Source organism: Loxodonta africana, chromosome 22, assembly GCF_030014295.1.
Source record: "Loxodonta africana isolate mLoxAfr1 chromosome 22, mLoxAfr1.hap2, whole genome shotgun sequence".
NCBI classification, from domain to species: domain Eukaryota; kingdom Metazoa; phylum Chordata; class Mammalia; order Proboscidea; family Elephantidae; genus Loxodonta; species Loxodonta africana.
This window is the reverse complement of record NC_087363.1, coordinates 18208316-18229770: the sequence shown is the minus strand read 5'-3', so window position 1 is coordinate 18229770 and position 21455 is coordinate 18208316. Positions and strand designations below refer to the sequence as shown.

The window sequence follows — 21455 nt, the reverse complement described above, 5'->3', positions numbered from 1 at the left end:
AGCTCTGCTGCATTCATAGATTCTATAGCACACAGAGCCGCTTTGCTACAGTATGTAGTTACCATCTACCTTGTCATGTGACAAGTGCAATTATCTTTTTTGGCGACGAATGTGATCTTTGCAGTGATTACCTTTTAAAATTTTTTCTTAGCCAATTAAACAAAATTTGGTGACATTTCAAAGACTGTTAATCACAACCAAATGCTCTAAATGTCAGGATGCATTGAAATTTTCGCTGCTAACTGATGAATCGCTGAGTTAATTGTAGTTCATCACCAGGCCCTTGTCATTGTTATTATCATGGAAAACACTTTCATCACTCTCGCTATTCAAAAAAAAAAAGTTCTAGACAAATATGAAGAGAAATTACTCATCAAAGCATTTGAATTTAATTGCATTCTTCAAAATTCTCCAACTGCAGAATGCTGCAGAGAATACCAGGGATCCAGCCAGAGAGGAAAGTGATGTTTTAAAATAAACAGCTCCGGGCACCCGCTTCTCCCGGTCTGCATTTTTCAGATATCTTCATTACCCTCCCTTTCTTTTCTTTAGTTTGGGAGAGTTTTTCTATGACGTTTTCAAATGAATTGTGTGTGCTCCAGCCCCCCGGCCTCCTTATTTTTTCCCCTTGTCCTCAGTCTCCTGTGACCTCGATCATTTTTACTCAGTGGCTTGCTTCTGGGCTGATGCAGTGGGGTAAAGGCTGTGTGGAATCCTGACTCCCTAAAACATCACCAGAATAACCTGTTGATAAGACAGAAGTCTGTGCATATTCTTAGGACAATAAAGCGTGTCTGTTCTCTGTTTTACCATGACAGAGCCTTAGGAACGTCTCAGAACAAAAAGGACACATTTAGGATTTTTATTGAGACTTCCAAGTCTAGTTTAAGGTGGGCCTTTCATTGCAGAGGGAAGAGAGGAGGCTTGGTTAGGATTGGGAAAAGATCCTACTATTAGAGTCTGTTGTTGTTGTTAAGTGATATAGAGTTGGCTCTAAGTCATAGCAACCTTATTTATAGCAGGACAAAATGTTGCTGGGTCCTGTGCCATTCTCAAAATTGTTGCTATAATATTATATATTATTATAGTTTAGGATTACTAAACCCAGCAAGGTCAGCATTTTGAGGTCAGGGGTTCAAAGAGTGTAAGGTTGTAAATTGTCCTTTGACACTTTCTTTTTCTTAAATTGTATTTTAAATGAAGGTTTACAGAGCAAATTAGTTTCTCTTTAAACAATACACATACTTTGTGACATCGGTTGTCACCCATATGACATGTCAACACTCTCCCCTTTTCAACCTTGGATTCCCTGTTACCATCTTTCCTGTCCCCTCCTGCCTTCTCATCCTTACCCCTGGGCTAGTGTGCCCATTTAGTCTCATTTTGTTTTATGGGCCTGTCTAATATTTGGCTGAAGGGTGAACCTCAGGAGTGACTTCAGTACTGAGTTAAAAGGGAGTCCAGGAGCCATACTCTTGGGGCTTCTCCAGTCTCTGTCAGACTAGTAAATCTGGTCGTGTGTGTGTGTGTGTGTGTGTGTGTGTCTGTGTAAGAGAGAGTAAGGGTTTTGTTCTACATTTTTCTCCAGCTCTGCCCAGGACCCTCTGTTGTGATTCTTGTCAGAGCAGTTGGTGGTGGTAGCCGGGCACCACCTATTTGTGCTGGACTCAGCCTGGTGGAGGCTGTGGTAGTTGTGATCCATTAGTTCTTTGGACTGATCTTTCCCTGTGTCTTTGGTTTTCTTCATTCTGTATTGCTCCAGATGGGTTGAGACCAGTGGAGTATCTTAGATGGCCACTTGCAAGCTTTTAAGACCCCAGATGCTACTCAACAAAGTAGGATATAGAACATCTTCTTTATAAACTATGTTATGCTAATTGAGCTAGATGTTCCCTGAGACCGTGGTCCCCAGCCCTCAGTGCAGTAATTTGGTCCTTCAGTGCGTTTGAGTGTGTCTTTTCTATTGGAGAATTGATGGGCCTTTCAGGAAATTCTTGAAACTAATGATAAAGTTATTTGTAACTTTTATCTTCCTGGATAAGAGTTTTCCTGGTACAGTAAGTTATGTTGATAGAAACAGCAGAATAGTAAAGTCATGTGGAAAGCTGTAATGGCTTTGGTTTTCAGGTGTTTCTACCTTGTCTGCTCATGAACTCAAAGGAACAAGTCTAGTCTGAGCTGCTGGAGTGGCTGCCAGGGCCAGGACTAGAGCAAGGCAGTTGAGATGCCTAGGACTCTACATTTAAGGAGCACCCAGTCTCTGGATAATGGCCTTGGTGACTGCCATGTGACCCTGGAGTCCTGGAAGGGATGGAAGGAGGAAGTGGCAGGAACAAGAAATGAACATTTATGGAGGCCTAGCATGTTCAAGTACTTTCATATTATTGAGTGGCTGTAGAGTGTGCTGAATGAGAGAGTGGATTCTAGAGCTAGACTTACTGAGTTCAAATCCAAGATATGTCAGATAGTAGCTGTTTGGCCCTGAGCCAGTTATCTAGTCTCTCTGTGCCTCAACTTCCCCATCTGTAAAATGGGGATAATGTTAGTATCTACCTATGAGGCTGGTGAGGATTGAGTTCTAACATGTAGGTCAGCACATAATGAACATTTAGTAACCTGTGTTATAGCAGCCATGTAAGGATCCCCACCTTACAAATGAAGGCACGGAGGCTCAAGGAAGAGAACTTGTCCAAAGAACAATGCTTGTGGAGTTGGGATGGGATGGACTACTTTCCACTATAATATGGTGCTTCATGTTGTTTTGAGCTAGCTCCACTTTGTTTCAGTATGGCCATGTCCCCCAAAAAAGTATGTCAGCTTGGCTCGGCCATGATTCCCAGCATTGTGTGATTGTCCACCATTTTGTCATCTAATGTGATTTTCCTTGTGTTATAAATCTTATCTCTGGATGTTAATGAGGCAGAATTAAAGGCAGCTATGTTAATGACGCAGGACTCAGTCTATGAGATTAGGTTGTATCGTGAGTCAGTCTCTTTTGAGAGATAAAAGACAGAAGCAAGCAGAGAGACAGAGGGACCGTCCATCACCAAGAAAGCAGAGCCAGGAGCAGAGTGTATCCTGTGGACCTGGGGTCGCATGCTGAGAAGCTCCTAGACCAGGGGAAGATTGATGACAGGGACCTTTCCCCAGAGCTGAGAGAGAGAGAACCTTTCCCTAGAGCTGGTGCCATTAATTTGGACTTCTAGCCTCCTAAACTGTGCGAGAATAAACTTCTGTCTGTTAAAGCCATTGATTTGCAGTATTTCTGTTATAGCAGCGCTAGATAACTAAGGCCACAAGACAATCCCGCCAGTCCATCTGTCCACCAACCCATCCATCTGTCCATCCCTCCAGTTAGTCTTGGTCTTCCTTCAAGTTACTGCTACTTCAGCCTCTGTACTGGAATTCTAAGTATGCAGAAGCTGGGCATTAAAGATCAACTTGAATGCTTTATAAGCTCTCTGGCTCACCAGTGGCCAGCCAGCAAAGCCAAGGCAGCCTCCAGCCTTCCCCAGTGTCATAGTGAACAGATCGAACATGCCGGGCACACTCCCACTCAGTGCCTTTGCACTTGTTTAGCCTCTCTGGAATGCCTTTCCCTCAGATGCTCCCCTCCTTTAGGTATTTTTCAGATGTTACCATTTTAGGAAGATCTTTGCTGGTTATTCAGTAGTTAAGTGCTTGGCTACTAACCAAAAGGTAAGTAGTTTAAACTCAGCTAGTGGCTCCATGGAAACCCTAATGGCATCGTGGTTAAGTGCTACAGCTGCTAACCAAAAAAAAAGAAATGTCAGCAATTCGAATCCACCAGGCATTCCTTGGAAACTCTATGGGGCAGTCCTACTCTGTCCTATAGAGTCACTCTGAGTTGGAATCGGCTCAACAGCGATCGGTTTAGTGGCTCCATGGGAGAAAGCCCCGGTGATCAGCTCCCATGTAGATCACAGCCTAGGAAACCCTATGGGGCAATTCTGCCCTGTCACATGGCGTCACTAGAGTCAGAATCGGACTCAGTGGTACCTCAGAGCTGCCACCTCCACCACCATTTTCTATCTCCCTTCTCTGCTTTCTTCTTTTTACTTAGCATCGTTACTATTAAACATACAGCCAACGTAGTTCACTTATTTATCTTGTTTCTTGTACATCTCTCCAAATAGAGTATAAGTTCCCTGTGGGAAGGGCTCTCTATCTGTTTCATCTCCAGTGCTGTTTGGGTGCTCAGTAAGCACTTTTAGAATAAATGAATGAATTCTATAATGGAGGGAGTTCTCTCTACTGAAGGTTAAAGAAAGACCTTTTGTGTGTTTCCCGTACCTCAACATTGTCATGTAGTTGCAGAATTTTTAAAGGACATGGTGTTACTTCAATCTCATTCATTATTAGTGTTCATTCATTAAGCAATTCTTCACCCTGAGCCAAGAGGACATGCAGCAATGCCAACCATACTCGGGTCACTATAGCTACTGCTGGCAAAGGCTGAGAGCTTTTACAACTTTACGTAAAGCTGAAAGTTGAAGTTTAGAGTTTGCACACCAGTAAGCACAATTGATTTCAGCACACCACACATACTGATAATAATATCTCTCAAATAGACCCTTAAAAAGGGGGTTAGGCTCCTAATCTGAGTTGCCGTATTCCTGATTTTGTTCTCTGCATGTCTAAAAGCGCCTTCATTTTATTATATGGTGCAGTCTGTACACATCAAACCCACTCAATCCATCCTCATTTAGATTTTGAAAGAGATGTTGCCTCTCGTATATCTTGCTGCCGCTAGAATGTGTCCATAAAACATCAGTATCGTAGCTCCTTTGCCCTTGTATTCTGAAGCACTGTCCGTGTTTGAAGGTGAGAGAGGTCATGTCCCTGGGATCTGACTTCCCACCCCAAGTGTGATTTTTAGAAATCTGTCTGGTCCATATTTAGTTCCAATTTGTCAGACCAGATATGATGATCCATGCACAGAGAAGGGCTTATCGTGTAGGTTCCGTTTTGTGGTGCAGAAAGAGCTCTTCCGTAGAGAATGAGAAGCTTCCTAAGCCTGTGGCCTCGTGCCTCTGAAGACTTGCAGATACACAGAGTTCTCTGATGTGTCTTTTATTTTGAACATATTTCTTTCCACAGTTCAATCACACAGGACAAGGAAGTATCTGCAGCCAAGCGATCATGCTCATAACTGATGGGGCGGTGGACACCTATGATACCATCTTTGCCAAATACAACTGGCCAGATCGAAAGGTAAGTTGATGCTGGTGCCGACCTTGTAGCAGGGTTGGAGAAAATCTTAATTTTGTAACCTCCAGATTGTCCACAGATAAGTGCCTGTGTAGACTTAATCCCATAATGGCCTCTGGTTTTTCAGCCTAGTGTTTTCTGGTTGACCAAAACCAAAGGCTCGGGCTTTTCTTGTTTTCAAATTGAAACTTCTTTGGAGGAGAGAAGAGACCGATAAAGATGTGTTTAATGTGTTCCATGAAAACATTTATTGCAAAGTGTGCTTTCTCTATATTGAATAGCATTCCTCTTTTTGTTGTGTGTGGGACCATAGCTGCTTGGTGGCCCAGCACCTGGAGAATGGTAAAGTCAGCATGCTTCCCCTGCAGCCATCTCCTTTATGTTTCTGTAGTTCTACAGTTTCTCCCTGGGCCTCACCACCCTTTAGAACCTTCTCTTCTTCCCATGTTGCTGCACCCCACCCTCCTCAGAACTTGTCTCTTCTCTGTTCTAATCCTTTCTGTGCTTTCCAAGTTGGCATTTATGTATTTTTTTTTTTAATTTTTATTGTGCTTTAAATGGAAGTTTACAAATCAAGTCAGTCTCTCATACAAAAATTTATATACACCTTGCTATATACTCCTAGTTGCTCTCCCCCTAATGAGACAGCACACTCCTTCCCTCCACTCTATTTTCGTGTCCATTTGGCCAGCGTCTGATCCACACTGCCCTCTCATGTCCCATCCAGACAGGAGCTGCCCACATAGTCTCATGCGTCTAATTTATCCAATAAGCTCACACTTCCCCAGTATCATTTTCTATCCCATAGTCCAGTCCAATCCCTGTCTGAAGAGTTGGCTTTGGGAATGGTTCCTGTCTTGGGCTAACAGAAGGTCTGGGGATCATGACCTCCAGGGTCTTTGTAGTCTCAGTCAGACCATTAAGTCTGGTCTTTTTACGAGAATTTGAGGTCTGCATCCCACTGCTTTCCTGCCCCCTCAGGGGTTCTCTGTCAGAGCAGCTATTGGTTGTAGCCAGGCACCATCTAGTTCTTCTGGACTCAGGCTGATGTAGTCTCTGGTTTATGTGGTCCTTTCTGTCTCTTGGGCTCATAATTACCTTGTGTCTTTGGTGTTCTCCATTGATAAATCTTAGATGGCCACTTCCAAGTTGGCATTTATTTAAGGAACTCATGTTTGGGTTTCAGTGACTGGTATTAATATCTTTGGTGCCTTTTGAGTGCCTTAACTTAAAGGATAAGCTTAACCAGCCTTTTGCTGTTGTTGTTAGTTGCCATTGAATTGGCTCTGACTCATGATGACTTTATATATGACAGAAGGAAACATTGCCCAGTCCTGTGCCATCTTCATGATCGTTGGTATGCTTGAGTCCATTGTTACAGCTGCTGTGTCAATCTGTCTCATGGAGGGTTTCCCCCATTTTCATTGGCCCCTACTTTACCAAACATGATGTATTTTTGTAGCAATTAGTCTTTCATGATGACCCCCATAGTAAGTGAGTCAAAAGCTTGTCATCCTTGCTTCTAAGGAACATTGTGGTTATATTTCTTCTATGGCTGATTTTTTTGTTCTTTTGGTAGTCCACGATACATTCAAATTTCTTCGCCGACCCTGAAGTTCAAATTTGACAATTCTTCTGTCTTCCTTTTTCATTATTCAACTTTCACATGCATATGGGCAAAGCCCTGGGGAGATTTTTCAAACTATGGTTACCCGGCCCCTACCCTTCATCTACAAAATTAAAATCTCTTGGGATGTGACCAGTAACTGTATTTGAAAAAGTTCCTCAAGTAGGCATCAATCAATCAGCAGACTTGAAATTTGTGGTCAGCATCTCACCTAAATGGTAGCATTTTAGCAGGGAAAAGAGGTCAATAAGGTAAGTGATATTCTTGGGGGTATCACATACGCATTTTCTTGTTCCACGTGTAAATGGCGTTACCCTGACTGCCTTCATAGAATGTTGTAACAGTCCAGGCTGAGTCAGTTCTTGGGAGGAATGACACATGACTTTGCTAGCCCCTAGCCCTGCTGCCATCTTCTGTCATACATTAGTATATATGTTTCCTGAAGAACCCCATAGGCCCTGATGAGCCTCTGAGTACTCCGAACACCCTCCACAGGAGGGCTGGAGAGTTCCTGCTGCTTCTTGTTTGCAGTCACAAATCACAGACGTCTCACGTAGACACACATGACCCTGTATGTTAAAGGCAAAGGGAAGGGAGATGGAAGCCAATTCAGACTTTGCTCAGGGAGCTAGTCTCTGTAGAGTGAGGTTAGAAGACTTTAAAGATAGGCCCACCAGGGTGACCAGGAACCTGTCCAAATTTCCCCTGTATACTCCTTCCCTCAAAAATTCAGAAGCATCGATGCAAAGTTGGCTTATTAGGGAGGTGTTCCTCCAACTGACCCTTGGGGTAAGAACCAAGCTTTAGTCCCTGATGACTGCAGCAACATGGAAATTTGATTTGGCTCTGCCCAGGTACAGCCTCTGGGTTGTGTGGTTGGCCAACCCTTGGCTAGAGTTCCTCCCTCAGTTCCTCCCTCCCTGACTTCACCATTGCACTTGGGGATTTTTCCACATTCTGTGTCTGGAGTGTTTGTCGGCCTCTGAGACTTCCCAGACACCCACACCACACCAAAGTAGGGGGGCACTTGGTGCTTTGAGACGTTCCTGTGTCTTGGGGATTATGGGAATTGAGGCTGCCCTGGAGGACCCTAAGTGCCAACTCAGGAGAGGGCTCTAGAATCTGTACAGCCTAAGAAGCCCCTACCTAAATCCTTTTGGGCAGCAGGGTGATATCTGACCTTCCTCTGACCATTGTGGGGAAGTACAGTGGTGGGCTGAGTCAGCAGCCTCTTGTGGGACCCCTCTTGTGGGAGTGGGCAGTAGGGGAGGAAGAGAGAAGGGGTGGAGATTACAGCAAATGGAAGTCAGGTCTGTAGCACTTGCTGTTCCTGGGATGTGGCTGAGGGAGTTGAAGAGAAGGAAACATATAAGAAATGACAGAAACAGAAGTAGAGAGGTCAGAAAGAAGAGCACGGATGGGACTGGAAGGGACTGTGGAGTCTCTGTATGTGTGTATTTAATTTCTGGGTGTTCAACTAACCATACACACTTGGCAAAAAGAAGCAGGAGACAAATGACAACTGTGGCCTCAGCTGCATTCAGAAAATGTGTGCCCTTGAGTATGAGATTGGAGATGCCATTTCATATTCCCTTGGTCATTCTTGGTTCCCATGTGTCTCTGATAACACAGGCATCTCCCCACACCAAGTGTGAGTCTGGTGTTTAGAGATAAATACATTATGTACAACATGGTCTGAAATGGATGCCAGCTCCTTCTATTGGTGTTCAGCCTTGGAAACAACCATCTTTTCTACAACTAGACTTACTGAAAGTAGGTGGGACTCACATATGGCACTGACTTGAGAGTCCAACCACTGAATGAAATGGACATTCACTGTTGGCAAGGTGGTTTTAAATGCTGGCAACATGTTGGGTGATGGCTTCCAGGAATAAGTAGGAGCCAGAGTTAATCTGTGATAATCGTCTATGATTGGAGTGCAGGAACATGCCAGCTGTACCCGCACCCCTGCAGCATACAGTGTGGGGTGCACGGCTGGAGTTCTGTGCACAGCCTGCAAGTGGATGAGTGACAGGTGGCTGGGAGGGAGGCCACAGCATTAGTAAATGTGGGCAGAGCCGTGCACATTTGCGGCTAATAGAACTTTTGTAGATGCCATGATGTCTCGTAGTATGTTGAAGAATATCTTGCATTATTTAGGACCATTTCAAAAAAAAAAAAAATGAAAGGAATCTTTTAATAAGCAGTTCCATTAACGCTAAATGTCCTGTTGTGTCATTTTTACATCCTGTGTTACATGAATTACTCCTGCTTGCTGGTATCCAATGGGTAGCATTGCCCCACCCAGTGCCGTCAAGTCGATTCCGACTCATAGTGACCCTATAGGACAGGAGTATAGAATTTAAACATCCTACAGGGAGAGATATAGGATGAGGACTGCACCATCCTAATTCTTCAGATGAAACACAAATCTCAGTGGATCTTTCCAGCTGAACAGTACTGATTTTATGCCACGTGGTTTTTTGGAGTAATTGCAACCAGGGTCCTGGAAATGTCAGTGTTACATGAAGTAGTGTCATCTGTTTGTAGAGTATTATCAAGCAGAAGCAGATTTTCTTTCTGGAGCTACAGGCTCTTTTTCTATGATTAGAAATTAATAGTAAGCTCCTTCCCCTCCTACTCCATTCTAGAGAGTGCCATGATATTCATATACGTAACTTCTCTTCTTTATGAGCTTCCCTGTGAAGGTGCAGGTACTACGTTGGTACAAAGGCCTGATGTGACTTAGCACTGTGTGAAAGTGAGATGAAGGCCCATGTCTGAGCATCATCTTTCCTATTATTTTAAACATTAGACATTTAGTGGAAGGTTGTGTCATGCTGTAGTAGGCAGTCTTTAAGACTGTAGAAACAGGAAATGGGTTCAGGGGAGAGAAAGATGATCTTAAAGGCTGATTCCTGTAAGACAGTGGTTCTTAAACTTGAGCAAGCATCATACTCACCTGGAGGGCTTGTTCCAACAGAATGCTGGGTCCCATCCTCTGGGTTTCTGATTGTGTATTATGGGAATTGAGGCAGGAGAATTTGCGTTTCTAAGAAGTTCCCAGGTGATGTAATGCTACTGGTGGAAGAACCACGTGTTGAGGGATATTGCTGTAAGAAATAGCCCAGGAGATATGGTTTGATTACTCCATGGACTTTGTCATCTTTGCTTTCTTCTGTGCACTTACCAAGGACCTGTTCTTCACTCAAATTCAGTGCACGGACATGTTTCTTGGCCCACGCTTTGTTTAAAAAGCTGTCAGTTACTGGCCAACATTTAAAAATCTGGAGATATTACAAAAAAATTGCAAATTTTAGTTTCTTTCGTAAAGGGGTACACTAGGTGCTTTGGTGCCAACATTCCTATATGGCAACAAATGGCTGGGGCTGAGGAATGCCTGCCCCCTTAGATAACAAATGCATGCTCCTTTTGGCCACAACTCCCATCTGTCCCCAAGACTACCTCTCAGCCCTCTTCACTCATCTGCTTTACCTGCCTGCCTGCCTCCTGTGTTTATCTAATCTCTGGCCATTCATCTAGACTAACAAAAATAAATAAATAAAAACCAGGTACTTGCTATTTCCCAAGTGTATTTCCCAGCCTCGGGCCTTTGTTCTCTTTCATCTACCCTGAACCATCCCTATTTTTTTCCAGCCAAAGACTATCTTGTTGCTGTCTAAACCCTGAACTCCAAACTCCCTGGAAATTATCTTAAGGGAAGTATAGCTTCATGCAGAGTACTATGATTATTCCTGGGTCTGTCTTTTATCTTCATTGGTTCAGTCAGCCTTTGAGGACAAGCCTTCTACTTCTGAGAAATCCCACCACCATGTACCATATCCCACCCCTGCTGACAGCAATGAAGAAGGAAGATTGTGGTAGAGAAATCCCAGGATAGCCTCGTGCTTTCTGCCCCCTGGTATTTAAAAAACCCTGTGTAATTGACTCACTTTGAATGTGAGTGTGAACTGTGACTTACTTCTAACTAATAAGATATGGTAAAGGTGAAGGGATTTTTCACATGTCGTCAAGGTCTCAAGTCAGTTGATTTTGACTTAATCAAAAGGGATATTATCATGGATGAACTTAATCAGATGATAACCTTAAAAGTGGTGCTGGACCGTTCCTGAGAGCCAACACTCTTGTTGCTGACTTGGATGAAGTAAATGACTATGATGGAGAAGCCCATGTGACAAGGAACTGCAGATGGCCTCTGGAACCTGAGGATGGCACTAGCTGACAACCAGCAAAAAGCTGGGTTCTCAGACATATAAAAAAAAAAAGGAAATGAAGTTGTCCAGCAACCCAAACGAGCTTGGGGGCAGATTCTTCCCCACTTGAGCCCCCAGGTGAAAACACAGCCCACTAGGCACCTTGATCACGGCCTTATAAGGCCATGAGCAGAGGACCCAGCTAAGCCATGCCCAGACTTTTGACCCATGGGAAATGTGAGATAATAAATATGTATCATTTTAAGACAGGAAATTTGTCGTAATTTGTTACTCAGCAATAGAAAACTTATACAGGCAGGAAGAAGGGAAAGAAAACTACTTGTCATATCAGTGCTATAAAACATCCCCAAACCTAGTGGCTTAAAAGAATAACAAATTATCACTTACCATTCAGTGGGTTGACCGGTTGGTGGCCCTGCTCCTTATAGTGTCAGCTGGGATCTTTCATTTAACAGCAGTCAGCTGCGAGCTTGACCAGAATGCCTTTGTTCTCCACATGGTGCTAATCCTCCAGGACACCACGTGTCCACTTTCCTCATGGACTTCCTTACAGTATGACAGCTGGATTCCAAGAAAGTAGAAGCAGAGAAGGAAGTGAGGGAGCTGGCCAGGGGAGGATTGTTGGCAGTCGTTCTTAAAGGCAATCTACTACCTAGCCAGGGCCTTACTCAAGGCAGCTGCCTAATAAAACATTTCGAGTGAGTTGGAGGAAACATCATGTTACTGGTGATTTAACTATGAGTCTGTGAAGGCAGCATCATGATTGCCTGTTCAATGTGTCCCTTGCCAGCATTTCATTCCTGAAAGTAGAAATGAGAAGCTATTTATTCATTTATTGGATGCGATTTACTTTTGCCTAATATCCATTGGTTAGTGACTTAACGGCAGCTCATACACACTTCGAATAAAATATGAACTCCTCAATATGAAAGGGACTCATTCCAGGATCTGCTCAAGGAATAAAGCTGCATACATTTAAATGAGAAAAATGACTCTGTCTTCTATCTGTATAGTTACTCTTCTAAGTGAGTTAAAAAAAAAAAATGTCATGGAATTATTTATCTTGACCTCCCCCTGGTGCACGAGGCAGAGGAGCAATGACTAGGTAGGTAAGAACATGGTTAGGAAGTGATGTAAGGAAGGAGCTGGCAAGCTATGGTGTATGGGCCGTGTCTGGCCCGTTGCCTATTTTGTGTGGACTGTGAGCTAAGAATGACTTTTATATTTTTAAATGGTCAACAACATCAAAGGAGAATAATATTTCATGACACGTGAAATTTATATGAATCACATTTCAGTGTCCATAAATAAAGTATTATTGGAACAAAGCCACACCCATTTGTTTACATATCGTCCCTGGTTGATGACAGAATTGAGTACTTGTGACAGAGACCACATGGCTCACAAAGCCTGAAATATTTACTATCTGACCCTTTACAGAAAGCGTTTGCTGACCCCTGATTCAAAGGAATCTTTGAAGAAATGTAGACATACCAGTGCATTGTGGGAAGTTATTGGGATACCTTCAGAGATGTTTGCACTGACTTCATTCAACAGAGGGTGGTAGTGGTGGTTTCTCTCTACCTTCCTGCTATGCATTTTACTTGAGTAAACAGTACTAAGCACATAATGAATGATGGAGAGAATGGGAGACTTGCTATTTCTCTTTATGCTGTAGTATCTGTCCTGAAATATGGAATGACCCTTTCTGCTTTTCTGTAATGAGTAGTTTTCTTTCCTTCCTTCATTCTCCTTGATTCTTTTTTAATGCTGCCAGCAGGGCTGGGAAACAGTGTGTGGAGGTGGAGATGTTTGGAAGTAGAAGGGGTTGCAGGCCACCCAGTCTTGGACTGGATGTTGGTATGTGGAATGTAGGGTCATAATGAGTGGTGGACTTGGCTGCCCCTTGAACCTTGTTTTGGAGCTGACTTGGGCATATAGAGGAATGTCACGGCTTTCCGATCACTTGAGTAACAAAGAGAATAAATACCCTGGAGAGAATTAGATTCCCTCTATGTAGAAACTCAGGAAACCAGAGAATCCCTGAATCCAAATGAGGTGGAATCCCTGTGAGCCACTGTTAGTTACTGTGGGGCAGAGTCAATCTTCCCATGGGTTAATAGCCCTTATTTTGCTTTGCTTTTTATGCTTTAGGGAGTGAGACTTGGCCTGTAGCCTCGCATAACAGTCCACATCTTAACTCATGTCTGCCATAATTGAAATAGTGAAATGCTACCTGGGTGTGCAGTGTGAGGTGTGACCTATCCACGCCTGTTAGATGTCCCTGCACAATCTGTTCTTCACATGGTTCTTGGATGAGGAATGGAGGTGGTACTAGAATGCTGGCTTTCCCCCTCCATTACCCCAACTCTGACCTTCCCCAGCAAGGTAGATGTTTAAGGTGGTTTCATGTTCCCAAGTAGAGAAAACAAAACATATGACATCTAATTCCTAACTGAGTGCTGAGTGTCAGGTACCATTCCCAAAGTTTCGTGTGTGTTTAATTCTCAGAGTAACCTAATGAGGTAGGCACTGTTATCCCTCTTTTCAAAGATGAGGAAACTGAGGCATGGGGAGGCGACACAACTGACTGACTGTTTTATAATTAGCAGTTGGTGGAGCCAGGATGACAACCCAGGCAGTCAGATGTTGATCCTATACCCTTAGCTACACAACATCCTGGGGACAAAAGCGAGATAAAATCACCATAGTTCAGGAAGAGCTGTCCACATGGTGCATGTTGTCACCAGGTCAATAAGTCGGGTTCCTTGGCCTTCCTACCCTGAAGTGTGAAGGGTCTGCAGAATGTCAGGGAACTGCTGATCTTGGAACCCATCTGGGCAGCAAGCAAAGAGCAAGAGTGGAGCAAGTGGAGCAGCCTCAGAAGAGCCTGGAAGGGTGTGATTAAATGATTTTCCTTTTCTAAGAGGACAGGGGAACTTCAGAGGCGATTGCTCTTCCAGTAGTGTCTGCTGTGTGTTTTATTATCAGTTATCTGAAGAACAAAAGCAAGGGCAGTAGCTTTGAGGCCCTTTGAAAGCGCGCCCTTGGTTTGAGGTTAAAGGGAAACTCATGATCATAAAATGGCTTGGGGTGGGGGGTGGCTTTGGATCATATTTAGAAATCCTGTTGGAAATCACAGTCCTTTGGGTCACATGGACACCAAGAAGGGCTGTCTTAGGGGTTTTACTACAGACCTCCCTCCCCTTTCATCATCTGGAAAACAAAGCCTCCAGCCAGCCAGGTCCCAGTGGCCTCTCAAGTGTTTAGATTAGCTCTGGGGTGGTTTGTAAAGGTCAGGCATGCCTTCTCTTCTCACCTTTCCATGGGGCCTGTGCAATACTGGGGAGCAGAGTTTCAGAGATGGGTCAAGCCCTAACTACCAACCAACCAGCTCCCCTCAAGTCAAGCCTGATTTATGGTGACCCCATTTGTGTCAAAGTAGAGCAGTGCTCCATAGGGTTTTCAGTGGCTGATTTTTTGGAAGTATATCATCAGACTCTTCTGAGGTTCCTCTGGGTAGACATGAACTCCCTTCCTTTTGGTTAGCAGCCCAGCGTGTTAACTGTACCACCCAGGGACTCCTTAAGTAATCTTCCCAACCCTTAATCTTAAGCGATTTGGAAGAAGCTTCCTCCCTCCCTTTTTCTCTCTCTCTCTCTCCTTCCCTGGTTCCCTCCCTCTCTCCTTCCTCCCTCCCCTATGTTCTTCCCTCCTTTTCTTTCTTTCTTTTTTTTTTTTCCTAAATTGCACTATTTTCTTTCTGCCTTCCAAATGATTTTACAAAGCATCTTCTTTGCCTTCCTTTGAGCTGGTTGAGAGAAGGGATGTGAGGGATGTACTTAAGGTTGGACCTGTGCCCCATGCTGCTTACAGAGGTCAGAGTCTCAGAATGCCCCCTTGCACCCATCCCACCCCACCCCACCCCACCCTGTCCACCTCCACTCTCATGCCTCCGCCTGTTCATCATCCCATAGAACCAGATTAATGCGGTGGCTCGTGGGTGGCAAGGGCTGCTTGGCGGGGGAAGCAGAGGGAAGGGAGTAGCCACATTGGGGGGAATCCACTCATCCAGCAGATACTTATTGAGGGTCTACCGTGTCCTAGGCAGTTGTACCAGGTTCCAGGGGTAGGTGCCAACATAAGAACTCTAAGCAGATCACAGATGATGGATTAGAAACAGGTTAAAAAAACAATTAATTTGACAGGTTCTTTTAAACAGGGAAACCCTGGTGGCATAGTGGTTAAGTGATACAGCTACTGTCCAAAAGGTCAGCAGCTTGAATCTACCAGGTGCTCCTTGGAAACTCTATGGGGCAGTCCTTTTCTGTCCTATAGGGTTGCTATGAGTTGGACTCGATTCGACGGCAGTGGTTTTTTTTTTAACAAGGTGACCAAGGAAAGCCTCTCTGAGGAGAGGACATGTAAGTGAAAGGAGGTGGGTGGGCAAGAGCGTTCCAGGCAGAGGGAATGGTATTTTCAGAGGCCCTAAAGAGGAGCAGTTGGGCATGTGTGAGGAATGGATTGAAGAGCAGGTGGCTGGAGCCTGGTGAACATGGAGACAGTGACATGGGGTGAGGATGGCAGACACTAGGAATATGATATAAGGAGGGTTGGAGCCACAGGAGGCTTTTGAACAGGGGAGAGATGGGATCTAATGGCTTTCAGGAGTTCTTTCTGGCAGCTGTGTAGAGAACCAATCTAGAGATGTAGACTTGGTCTATATGTACAATGGGTATTGACTGCCCTCGTCAAAATTGATTCCAGTGGGTTGGGGTGGTGAGAAGATGTAGGTCTTAGTTATCTAGCGCTGCTGTAATAGAAACGCAGCAAGTGGGTAGCCTCAAAGAATAAATTTATTTTCTTACAGTTCTGGAGGCTAAAAGACCAAATCAGGGTCTCAGGTATGTCAGTTCCTTCCTTGTAGGTAGCTCGGGCCTTCCTTGGTTCCTTGGCTTGTAGAAGATCCTCCTATGGTGTCTGTCTTCTCTGTGTGTGCATGTCTCTGTGTCTAATCTGCTCTTTTTATAACTCAGAAGTGATTGTATTTAAAATGCATCCTACTCAGGTATTGTCTAATTAACATAACAAAGAAAACTCTGTTTCCAAACAGGATTATACCTGCAAGTATAGGGATGAGGATTTCAACACACACACACACACACACCTCCACACCCCCCCCACACACATATTTTTTTGTGTGGGGTTGGGGGGTTCATTCCTTAGCAGTCTAGGTAGTAAGAAAAAGTGTAGGTTGTCTTATTTCCTGTGCATGCTCCAAGATGCTTATGTTTCTTATTGCTGCTTTATTTCAGGGATCAGTTGGGTGGGTACATTTCTCCTTTCCCTGCTTCCATTTCTCCCTCCCTCCCTTCCTCCTTCCCTGACTGAAATCACACTTTGGTCTGAAAGTTTTGGGTGAGTTTGTGTCGCTGCTGTATTTTTTACAGGGTGATAAATCCTAAAGCTGGCTTAGGAAAATAACAGGAACATTCATTTCTCGTGGTCAGTCAACAGTATGACAGGAAAAGGCATCTTCAGTCACTGTGGTGAGAGCTTACACAGGCTCTCTTCGTAGCTGAAGGGAGAGTTGAAATGGTTCATTGTCTCCTGGTTTATTTTTAATTACTTCTGCTGCTGTTAGACATCTTGTGACTCCAACAAGAAGAACATGACAAGACAAGTTAGGAATGAGGCCCACTGATGCATGGCTGCTGGCAGCCATTGGAAAATCACTTCACGTCAGGGGCTCAAGACACAGCTGCTCGGGCACCTTCCCTGCAGCCACAATTGCCTCTTCCTGGGCTCTGTGTGGAGGCTTGGGCTCTGCCCAGGCTCTGCTGTCTTCAGAATGCAGGCAGGAGGACAGTGTGCAGTCCCAGGTGACCCTACTGTTCTCCGCTAAATGGCTCCCCACGTAGCCATTCTTCAGGAAGCCCTTCTCCATGCCAGGCGCCGTACCAAACACTTGACTTGCGTTAGCGTACTTAACTTCTTAGGCCTACCCTATGTGTTGTTGTTGTTAGTTGCTGTTGAGTAAGCTCTGACTCATGGTGACCTTATGTATAACAGACAAAATATCGCCCAGTCCTGTGCCCCCTTCCCGACCATTGGTATGTTGGAGTCCATTGTTACAGCTTTTGTGTCAATACATCTCATGTGGGTCCCTCATTTTCGTTGGCCCTCTACTTAACCAAACAATGTCTTTTCTGGTTTTTGGTCTTTCCTGATATGTCCAAAGCAAGCAAGGTGAAGTCTCACCATCCTTACTTCTGAAGAACATTCTGGTTGTATTTCATCTAAGACCAATTTATTTGTTCTTCCAGCAGTCCACAGTATATTCAATAATCTTCACCAACACCACTTTGAAGGTGTCAGTCTTTCTTCTGTCTTCCTTTTTCATTGTCCTGCTTTCACATGCATATGAGGCAGTTTGAAGACAGCATGACTTGAGTCAGGCACACCATAGTCATCAAAGTGACATTTTTGCCTTTTAAACACTTTATAGAGGTCTTTTGCAGCAGATTTACCCAATGCAGTATATCTTTGATTTCTTGATTGCTACTTCCATGGTCATTGATTATTGATCCAAGTAGGATGAGATCGTTGACTTCAGTTTGTTCTCCATTTATCATGATGTTGTTTATTGGTCCAGTTATGAGGATTTTTGTTTTCTTCGTGTTCAGTTGGTCCATACTGAAGGCCATAGTCTTTGATCTTCATCAGTAAGTGCTTCAAGTCCTCTTCACTTTCAGCAAGCAAGGTTTTGTCATCAGCATATCACAGGTTGTTAATGAGTCTTCCTCCAATCCTGATGCTGCATTCTTCTTCATATAATCTAGCTTCTTGGATTATTTGTTTAGCATATAGACTGAATAAATAATGCACTCCTATCTTCATCTGACAAGTGAGGGAACTGAGGCTCGGGGGGGTTATATCTACTGACCTACAACAATGAAATGGGGAGTCTTCAATCCTTATCCACTATGTCTGACTGTCTCTGTATCCTGTGCTCTCAAACTGTGGTGCCTCAGAGTCACTGTAGGAGTGGGGGTGGGGAGAAGTGGTAAAAATGTCCCTGGGTTCCATTCTGTCCTGATGGAGCCCCATGAGCTCAATTTTAATAGGCAACTGATAGACCGCACTTCGTGAGCTCTGAATTTCTACTGCCCCCTCCATGCTCAACAAAGAGTGCTTGTCTACACTGGAGTATGTTGAGAAATGCCAGTCAGCACAGTTAGGTTCGCAATGTATCCGCCAGGGTCTAGTCAGGAGCAGGAACCCACCAGTTATTTTAACAGGGAGGATTTGATGTTAAAATCATTAACCAAGTATGAACTGAAAAGAGAATTCTAGGGTATCACAGAAGTAGCAACTGCAGGAAGCAGCTACCACCTGTATAGTGGGGGTTGCGGGGGGGCAATGTGGAGGGAAAGGGAAGAGACTATTATTAAAACTTAAAAGCTTGGAGGAGGGACCCCTAGAGCTGGGACCCTTACTTCGGGGGAGGGGGTATTCCCGGCTGGTGTTGGGGCCTGTAAGGAGAAGCAATGAGGGTGATTCTCAGAGTGTTGAAAAAGCAGCACATTGAATTCATTCACTGTTACTGGAGTGAACTGTCCCTGCAGGGCAGAGGAAGCCTTGCTGAGCCACACCCACAGGAACAGGAAAGCAATAGGAAGCAAACAGGAAGGAGCTAGTCCCTTTTCTTTCCTCCGTCCTTGCAGTCTCCTCCCATTGACACTATTGGCTGACTCTAACTGGGAAGAGCTGGCAAAGCAGAAATACCATTTGCAGAGCCCCATCCCCAGCCTCACCAAGCCCAGATTAAAAGGCAGGTTTGGAGCAGAAACACATCAGTTTATTAACTGACACACCCAGTAATAACTGAAGGCTTGCGGAGTAAGTTCAGCATCTTTTGCAGACTAGTGATATATCATGTTATTACCTGGGTTTTTATTTTTCTTGTACTATTGAATAGGACCCTCGGAGTGGGAGTAGGGGACAGCACTGCCTAATGGAAAGAGCATAGTGTCTGGATGTTGCCAAATCTATTTCCCATCTGTAAAATAAGGTTAATTATGCATCCCTTGTAGTAGTAGCTATGGCTCCTAACCAAAAGGTCAGCAGTTTGAATCTACCAGGTGCTCCTTGGAAATTCTATGGGGCAGTTCTGCTCTGTCCTGTAGGGTATCTGTGAATTGGAACTGACTCGACGGCAGTGGGTTTGGTTTAGGTTTTTGGTCTGTAGTATTGTTAAGAATTAAATAAGATGCTGTGCCACCAGGCTCCTGCCTAGCACACAGTGGGTGCGGACATAATGGCTATATTGGCATTATCGTTACTATTATTTTCAACTACTCACAATAAAATCTCTCTGTTAGAGTTAAAAAATGTACTGGATGAATTCAAGATGGTGTAGCAATATTTTTTCAGACGTGGAAATAGAAAGTTCTCTTTTATTCCTAAATATGGATTAATCTCATGTGATGTCTTGGTCGACTTATTAATGCATTTAGCTGCATTTTAAAAATATTTCCAGGCCTTTCCTTTTATCTCTTTCATGAATAAATATGTACACAGTATTGTTTTCATGTGAATGTCTGACACCTAGCAAAGTATGCTGAAAAATATTAGTCCATTTATTATCGTTAATTAATGAGCCCTGTGGTATGGTGGTTAAGGACTCGGCTGCTAACTGAAAGGTTGGTGGTTTGAACCCACCAGCTGCTCTATAGGAGAAAGATGTGGCAGTCTACTCCCATAAAGATCACAGCCTGGGAAACCCTATGGGGCACTTCTGCTCTGTCCTATAGGGTCGCTATGAGTTGAAATTAACTCGACAATGGTGGGTTGTTTTTAACATCATTAAGTAACGATAAATAATAGTTTATGTTTATCAATTCAGAAGAGCTTTAGTGAAAACCAGCCTGTCTGTGTGAGTGAAATGTAAAAAGAAAATCAGAAAAATAGTGTTGTTTTACTAGTTATTCCTTTTCTGGGGTTGTGGTTAAGGCTCAGACTGCCTGGCTGCTTTGCTGCTTCTGAGCTCAGTGACTTTGACCAAGTGATTTAATCTCTGTGTGCTGTAGTTTCCTCATCTGGGAAATGGGAACAAGAGCCTTGCCCATGTCTCAGGGTTCCTGTGGGGGCAGCTAAGTAATGCCCAGCATCTGGACACTCAGGTGTAAGTTGAATGGTAAACGTGCTTGGTAAATGTTAACGATGGAGAAGAGAGTTATGGTCCCTAGGATCCTGGACCAAGCTTGGCAGGTACCTCTGAGTGAACTTTCTTAGCAGAGTTGCTCTGCTGTGCAGACAGAAAAGTACATACTTGGCATGGTAGGTTTGGGGACATGATTCTGGTTGAGTGTGTTTGGAACCACTTAATTCTCTTTACCAGCTTCGTGTTAATCTCTTAGCGCATTTGTGAGCCTTGTAAAACTTTCCTATATAGATGGTTTCACAGGAAGCCTAAAGCCAACCAGCTTGTGAAGGATCATGGGTCGTGAATAGTGAGGGCCCCCGTAAGTGGAGGGCTCCCCCAACAGGAGCTCTGTGACTCTGGTCACTGTATGCTGCCAGGCTTACCTGCAAAGCTGTGTTTAGGCTGTGCCTCATCTCCTGTGTCCCTTATTTCATCAGGTGAGCTGCTACCCACCTTGCTTTCCTTTGTAGGATGGGCCGGGGGGTGCACTAAGCAGCATCCAGAAGTGGGCAGACCCCTCCTAGTATCAGGAAAGTGGTCCAAAGTGCTGGGAGGTAGGGGCTCACAGGCCTGGCAGCCACTGTGCTTCTCTGTCCCTGCCTTTCATCTCCCTGCACAAACATTGTAATCAAATGATGTTTCTTCTGAATTCTCAGGTCGATTAGTTTAGCTAGAAGCGGGCATCCTGCAGCCTGTTCGGTACCCAGCAACTGCAGACAACCTTTGGAGACCAAAGGAAGATCATGCCACTGAGGCTCCCCACTCCATGCCACGTTAAATCGAAGACCCAGCAGTGGCTGACGAGGCCAACCTGGAGGTGGCCATTAACTCCGACCTCCTCTGTCACCGCTCTCCTCTCACACCCTCTGCTATGTCCACTGCTCTCAGACATGCTGGGGACGCTGCCACCTAAGGGTCTTTGCACTGCATGTTGCCTCTGCCTGGGACATTTCCCCCCAGATTTCTACTTTTATGACCTTGCTTGGATGGATACCACCTTCACAGTGAGACCTACTCTGATTACCTGATTTTAAAATCATTCTCCCCATCCTAGATGAATTCGTTCTTGCTCTCCTGTTTTTGAAAGCATTTTTCATCTTGTAACATATTAAACATTACAAGGAAGTCAATTGCAATTGTCCCATCTGCTAGA

At 44.3% G+C, this 21455-nt stretch overlaps 1 protein-coding gene across 1 annotated transcript in view; it reads left to right on the top strand.

The window, feature by feature from the left end:
* Window positions 1-21455, top strand: part of CACNA2D3 (calcium voltage-gated channel auxiliary subunit alpha2delta 3) — a 1049182-nt gene that overhangs the window by 571599 nt on the left and 456128 nt on the right. The window contains exon 11 of the mRNA XM_064274376.1: window positions 5122-5235. Within this exon, the coding sequence (XP_064130446.1) occupies window positions 5122-5235 (114 nt within the window). The remainder of the gene's footprint in view (window positions 1-5121; window positions 5236-21455) is intronic.